The following is a 7,023-nucleotide window of genomic DNA, read 5'->3' on the forward strand; positions in this document are numbered from 1 at the left end:
ATAAGCCTTTGTGCCGCTTCTGAGGCGTGCAGGAAATACAGTTTTATACTGGGGGCAGGGATAGCTCAGTGGTTTGAGCATTGGCCTGCTAAACCCATGGTTGTGAGTTCAAGCCTTGAGGGGGCCATTTAGGGATCTGGGGCAAAAATTGGGGATTGGCCCTTGTCATAAATATAAAGGGAAGGGTAAACCCCTTTAAAATCCCTCCTGGCCAGAGGAAAAATCCTCTCACCTGTAAAGGGTTAAGAAGCTAAAGGTAACCTCGCTGGCACCTGACCAAAATGACCAATGAGGAGACAAGATACTTTCAAAAACTGGGAGGAGGGAGAGAAACAAAGGGTCTGTGTGTCTGTCGGTATGCTGCTTTTGTCGGGGATAGAACAGGAATGGAGTCTTAGAACTTTTAGTAAGTAATCTAGCTAGGTATGCTTTAGATTATGATTTCTTTAAATGGCTGAGAAAAGAATTGTGCTGAATAGAATGACTATTTCTGTCTGTGTGTCTTTTTTGTAACTTAAGGTTTTGCCTAGAGGGATTCTCTATGTTTTGAATCTAATTACCCTGTAAGGTATCTACCATCCTGATTTTACAGAGGTGATTTCTTTACTCCTATTTACTTCTATTTCTATTAAAAGTCTCCTTGTAAGAAAACGGAATGCTTTTTCATTGTTCTCAGATCCAAGGGTTAGGGTCTGTGGTCACCTATGCAAATTGGTGAGGATTTTTACCAAATCTTTCCCAGGAAGTGGGGTGCAAGGGTTGGGAGGATTTTGGGGGGAAAGACGTGTCCAAACTACATTTCCCAGTAAACCCAGTTAGAGTTTGGTGGTGGCAGTGGTTATTCCAAGGACAAAGGATAAAATTAATTTGTACCTTGGGGAAGTTTTAACCTAAGCTGGTAAAAGTAAGCTTAGGAGGTTTTCATGCAGGTCCCCACATCTGTACCCTAGAGTTCAGAGTGGGGGAGGAACCTTGACAGCCCTGCTTTGAGAAGGGGGTTGGACTAGATGACCTCCTGAGATCCCTTCCAACCCTGATATTGTGGAAAAAAATTACCAGAATCTTTTTTTCGGTCTGTGTTGTTACAGATGTACTTGCTGGCTGTATTTTGAAATAAATTACCAAAATAATGGAAACTGGCATGATTACATTGTGTTATTTTGACCAAAAAATATGCAGAATTTTAAAGTATTGTGCACAGCATTTTAAATTTTTTGGTGCCTAATTCCCCCATGAGTAACAGCTCCTGCACCTCCTGAAGAGACAGGGTAAGCCTGAGATCTCCTTCTCCCACGAGATCCCTCTGCCAGCATGTCCCCGTACAGCTCCGGCACCTGCTGGGAGAGATGGGGTTACGCCGAGAGCCCCTGCCTCCCGACATCCCTCTGCCCTGCCCCCCCGGCCAGTCCGTACCCATACAGCTCATGCGCCTGCCGGGAGAGACGGGGTCACCCTGAGATCCCCCCAGCCCTGCCCCCCCGGTACCGTCTCTCCCCCCGGGATCTCTGCCCCCCGATACCTGTTTCTTCTCGCGGAGGTGGGGCCTCAATGCTGGCGCCCCCCAGGCGGGCTTGGAAGGCGTAGACGGCCGCCTCGGCGTCCACGGGGAACACGAATACGGCCTCCACGGGCCCTGGCTCATCGTTCCTGTAGAGCAGCTCACAGCCCACGTCAGCCACGAAGCCTCGGATCAGCACCGTCACCGAGCCGCTGCGCAGGGGCACTGGGGGGAGGGGTACGTCAGCCAGGGGATCCCCACTTGGGCGCCAGGGGAGGGGGACGTTAGCCAGGGGCCCCTCTGACCACCCCTATGAGCTCCAGGGGAGTGGGACTTCAGCCATGGGCCCCTCTGACCCCCATGGGCGACAGGGAATAGGGCTGTCAGCCATGGGCCTCTCGGACCCCCCGATGGGTGTCAGAGGAGGGGGACGTCAGCCATGGGAACCTCTGACACCCCCATGGGCGCCAGGGGAGGGGGACGTCAGCCATGGGACGCCCCGCCCTGACTCACCTGGCTTGTTGGAACTGTTCAGGAGGCCGCAGCTTGTCATCTTGGTACGGGGTTGGGGATCTGTGCTGGGAAAGGGTGTGTGGTGAGATACAGGGTTTCCATGGAAACTGACGAGCACAGGGTGTCCCCCCAGCAATGACTCCAAGACCCCAGCCCCGCTCCCCTGCTCAGCCAGGTCATGTGGCAGGGAGTCCCGCAGGCTCTCAGGCCGAGCTCAGAGATCAGAGTGACAGCTCCTCTCGGGCCCCCGGTCCCATACATGGCGCCAGCCCCCAGCAAGTAGGGGCAGGCAGGGACCGGGGCACTGCTGGGAGCTGGATGGAGAAATGTGTGCAGGGGGGGGATGGGGATGGATGGACAGACTGATGGGAGGGGGGTGGGGATGGATGTTTGGATGGAGGGAATGGCTGGGAGAGGGGTGGAGAAATCTAGGGGAGCCTCGCAGGGTCCTGCGCGTCTGCTGTGGGGGATGGGATGTCCCGCTTGCCAAGAGTGAGATGGATACACCCCGTCTTCAGGGCTCTCAGGGGAGCCAGACAAACAAAATCGGAGAGTGCAGGGGGGTGAGGACGGACAGATGGACGGAAGGGCGGTTGGCAGCGCGGCGGGGGCTGAGGATGGACAGACACATGGAATAGGGGGTTGGACAGTGTGGCGGGGGGCGAGGCTGGACAGACAGATGGAAGGGGGGTTGGACAGTGCAGGGCGGTGAGGCTGGACAGACAGATGGAACAGGGATTTGGACAGTGCGGCGGGGGGTGAGGATGGACAGACGGACGGAAGGGGGGCTGGATAGTGCGGTGGGAGGTGAGGATGGACAGATGGACGAAAGGGGGGTTGGACAATGCGATGGGGGGTCTGGGGTGAAGATGGACAGACGGATGGAAGGGCGGTGGACGGTGCGGCGGGGGGTGAGGACGGACAGACGGACGGAGGAGGGCTGGACAATGTGGCGTGGGATGAGGATGGACAGATGGATGGAAGGGGGGTTGGACAATGTGGTGGGGGGTGTGGGGTGAGGATGAACAGAGGGACGGAAGGGGGGTTGGACAATGCGGTGGGGGGTCTGGGGTGAAGATGGACAGACGGATGGAAGGGCGTTGGACAGTGTGGCAGGGGGTGAGGACGGACAGATGGACGGAAGGGGGGTTGGACAGTGCGGTGGGGGGTGAGGACGGACAGAAGGGGGGCTGGACAGTGCGGCGGGGGGTGTGGGGTGAGGACGGACAGGCGGACGGAGGGGGGGTGGACAGTGCGGCGGGGGGTGAGGGCGGACAGGCGGACGGAGGGGCGTGGACAGTGTGGCGGGGGGTGTGGGGTGAGGACGGACGGGCGGACGGAGGGGCATGGACAGTGTGGCGGGGGGTGTGGGGTGAGGACGGACGGGCGGACGGAGGGGGGCGGACAGTGCGGCGGGGGGTGTGGGGTGAGGACGGACGGGCGGACGGAGGGGGGCGGACAGTGCGGCGGGGGGTGTGGGGTGAGGACGGACGGGCGGACGGAGGGGGGCGGACAGTGCGGCGGGGGGTGTGGGGTGAGGACGGACAGGTGGACGGAGGAGGGCGGACAGTGCGGCGGGGGTGTGGGGTGAGGACGGACGGGCGGACGGAGGGGGGTGGACAGTGCGGCGGGGGGTGTGGGGTGAGGACGGACGGGCGGACGGAGGGGGGTGGACAGTGCGGCGGGGGGTGTGGGGGGAGGACGGACAGGTGGACGGAGGAGGGCGGACAGTGCGGCGGGGGGTGTGGGGTGAGGACGGACGGGCGGAGGGGGGTGGACAGTGCGGCGGGGGGTGTGGGGTGAGGATGGACGGGCGGACGGAGGGGGGTGGACAGTGCGGCGGGGGGTGTGGGGTGAGGACGGACGGGCGGACGGAGGGGGGTGGACAGTGCGGGGGGGGGAGGACGGACAGGTGGACGGAGGGGGGCGGACAGTGCGGGGGGGGGAGGACGGACAGGCGGACGGAGGGGGGTGGACAGTGCGGCGGGGGGTGTGGGGTGAGGACGGACGGGCGGACGGAGGGGGGTGGACAGTGCGGGGGGGGGGGAGGACGGACAGGCGGACGGAGGGGGGCGGACAGTGCGGCGAGGGGTGTGGGGGGAAGGCGGACGGAGGACAGTGCGGGGGGGGGAGGGCGGACAGGCGGACGGAGGACAGTGCGGCGGGGGGTGTGGGGGGAGGGCGGACGGGCGGACGGAGGACAGTGCGGGGGGGGGAGGACGGACAGGCGGACGGAGGACAGTGCGGGGGGGGAGGACGGACAGGCGGACGGAGGGGGGCGGACAGTGCGGCGGGGGGGGGAGGACGGACAGGCAGACGGAGGGGGCGGACAGTGCGGCGGGGGCTGTGGGGTGAGGACGGACGGGCGGACGGAGGACAGTGCGGGGGGGGGAGGACGGACAGGCGGACGGAGGGGGCGGACAGTGCGGCGGGGGCTGTGGGGTGAGGACGGACGGGCGGACGGAGGACAGTGCGGGGGGGGAGGGCGGACAGGCGGACGGAGGGGGGCGGACAGTGCGGCGGGGGGGGGGGAGGACGGACAGGCAGACGGAGGACAGTGCGGGGGGGGGAGGACGGACAGGCGGACGGAGGGGGGCGGACAGTGCGGCTGTGGGGTGAGGACGGACGGGCGGACGGAGGACAGTGCGGGGGGGGAGGGCGGACAGGCGGACGGAGGGGGGCGGACAGTGCGGCGGGGGGGGGGAGGACGGACAGGCAGACGGAGGACAGTGCGGGGGGGGGGAGGACGGACAGGCGGACGGAGGGGGGCGGACAGTGCGGCGGGGGCTGTGGGGTGAGGACGGACGGGCGGACGGAGGACAGTGCGGGGGGGGGGAGGGCGGACAGGCGGACGGAGGGGGGCGGACAGTGCGGCGGGGGGGGGGAGGACGGACAGGCAGACGGAGGACAGTGCGGGGGGGGGAGGACGGACAGGCGGACGGAGGGGGGCGGGACAGTGCGGCTGTGGGGTGAGGACGGACGGGCGGACGGAGGACAGTGCGGGGGGGGGGAGGGCGGACAGGCGGACGGAGGGGGGCGGACAGTGCGGCGGGGGAGGGGAGGACGGACAGGCAGACGGAGGACAGTGCGGGGGGGGGGAGGACGGACAGGCGGACGGAGGGGGCGGACAGTGCGGCGGGGGCTGTGGGGTGAGGACGGACGGGCGGACGGAGGACAGTGCGGGGGGGGGAGGGCGGACAGGCGGACGGAGGGGGGCGGACAGTGCGGCGGGGGCTGTGGGGTGAGGACGGACGGGCGGACGGAGGACAGTGCGGGGGGGGGAGGGCGGACAGGCGGACGGAGGGGGGCGGACAGTGCGGCGGGGGGGGGGGGAGGACGGACAGGCAGACGGAGGACAGTGCGGGGGGGGGGAGGACGGACAGGCGGACGGAGGGGGGCGGACAGTGCGGCGGGGGGGGGAGGACGGACAGGCAGACGGAGGACAGTGCGGGGGGGGGGAGGACGGACAGGCGGACGGAGGGGGGCGGACAGTGCGGCGGGGGCTGTGGGGTGAGGACGGACGGGCGGACGGAGGACAGTGCGGGGGGGGGAGGGCGGACAGGCGGACGGAGGGGGGTGGACAGTGCGGCGGGGGGTGTGGGGTGAGGACGGACGGGCGGACGGAGAGGGGTGGACAGTGCGGGGGGGGGAGGACGGACAGGCGGACGGAGGGGGGCGGACAGTGCGGCGAGGGGTGTGGGGGGAAGGCGGACGGAGGACAGTGCGGGGGGGGGGGAGGGCGGACGGAGGGGGGCGGACAGTGCGGCGGGGGGTGTGGGGGGAAGGCGGACGGAGGACAGTGCGGGGGGGGGGGAGGGCGGACAGAGGACAGTGCGGCGGGGGGTGTGGGGGGAGGGCGGACGGGCGGACGGAGGACAGTGCGGGGGGGGGAGGACGGACAGGCGGACGGAGGACAGTGCGGGGGGGGGAGGACGGACAGGCGGACGGAGGGGGGCGGACAGTGCGGCGGGGGGGGGGAGGACGGACAGGCAGACGGAGGACAGTGCGGGGGGGGGGGAGGACGGACAGGCGGACGGAGGGGGGCGGACAGTGCGGCGGGGGGGGGAGGACGGACAGGCAGACGGAGGACAGTGCGGGGGGGGGAGGGCGGACAGGCGGACGGAGGGGGGCGGACAGTGCGGCGGGGGGTGTGGGGGGAGGGCGGACGGGCGGACGGAGGGGGGCGGACAGTGCGGCTGTGGGGTGAGGACGGACGGGCGGACGGAGGACAGTGCGGGGGGGGGGAGGGCGGACAGGCGGACGGAGGGGGGCGGACAGTGCGGCGGGGGAGGGGGAGGACGGACAGGCAGACGGAGGACAGTGCGGGGGGGGGGAGGACGGACAGGCGGACGGAGGGGGCGGACAGTGCGGCGGGGGCTGTGGGGTGAGGACGGACGGGCGGACGGAGGACAGTGCGGGGGGGGGGAGGGCGGACAGGCGGACGGAGGGGGGCGGACAGTGCGGCGGGGGCTGTGGGGTGAGGACGGACGGGCGGACGGAGGACAGTGCGGGGGGGGGAGGGCGGACAGGCGGACGGAGGGGGGCGGACAGTGCGGCGGGGGGGGGGGAGGACGGACAGGCAGACGGAGGACAGTGCGGGGGGGGGGAGGACGGACAGGCGGACGGAGGGGGGCGGACAGTGCGGCGGGGGGGGGAGGACGGACAGGCAGACGGAGGACAGTGCGGGGGGGGGAGGACGGACAGGCGGACGGAGGGGGGCGGACAGTGCGGCGGGGGCTGTGGGGTGAGGACGGACGGGCGGACGGAGGACAGTGCGGGGGGGGGAGGGCGGACAGGCGGACGGAGGGGGGCGGACAGTGCGGCGGGGGGGGGGAGGACGGACAGGCGGACGGAGGACAGTGCGGGGGGGGGAGGACGGACAGGCGGACGGAGGGGGGCGGACAGTGCGGCGGGGGCTGTGGGGTGAGGACGGACGGGCGGACGGAGGACAGTGCGGGGGGGGGAGGGCGGACAGGCGGACGGAGGGGGGCGGACAATAGATATACGTATAG

At 68.0% G+C, this 7,023-nt stretch overlaps 1 protein-coding gene across 1 annotated transcript in view; it reads right to left on the minus strand.

Moving 5' to 3' along the window:
• The window catches only part of LOC125622650 (von Willebrand factor A domain-containing protein 5A), a 29,588-nt gene that overhangs the window by 20,493 nt on the left and 2,072 nt on the right, over window positions 1–7,023 (minus strand). Inside the window, 3 exon segments of the mRNA XM_075118884.1 lie at window positions 1,520–1,540; window positions 1,542–1,723; window positions 2,012–2,071. Of these exon segments, the coding sequence (XP_074974985.1) occupies window positions 1,520–1,540; window positions 1,542–1,723; window positions 2,012–2,051 (243 nt within the window). The 5' untranslated portion in view covers window positions 2,052–2,071.

Source organism: Caretta caretta, chromosome 13 (assembly GCF_965140235.1).
Source record: "Caretta caretta isolate rCarCar2 chromosome 13, rCarCar1.hap1, whole genome shotgun sequence".
Lineage (NCBI taxonomy): Eukaryota > Metazoa > Chordata > Testudines > Cheloniidae > Caretta > Caretta caretta.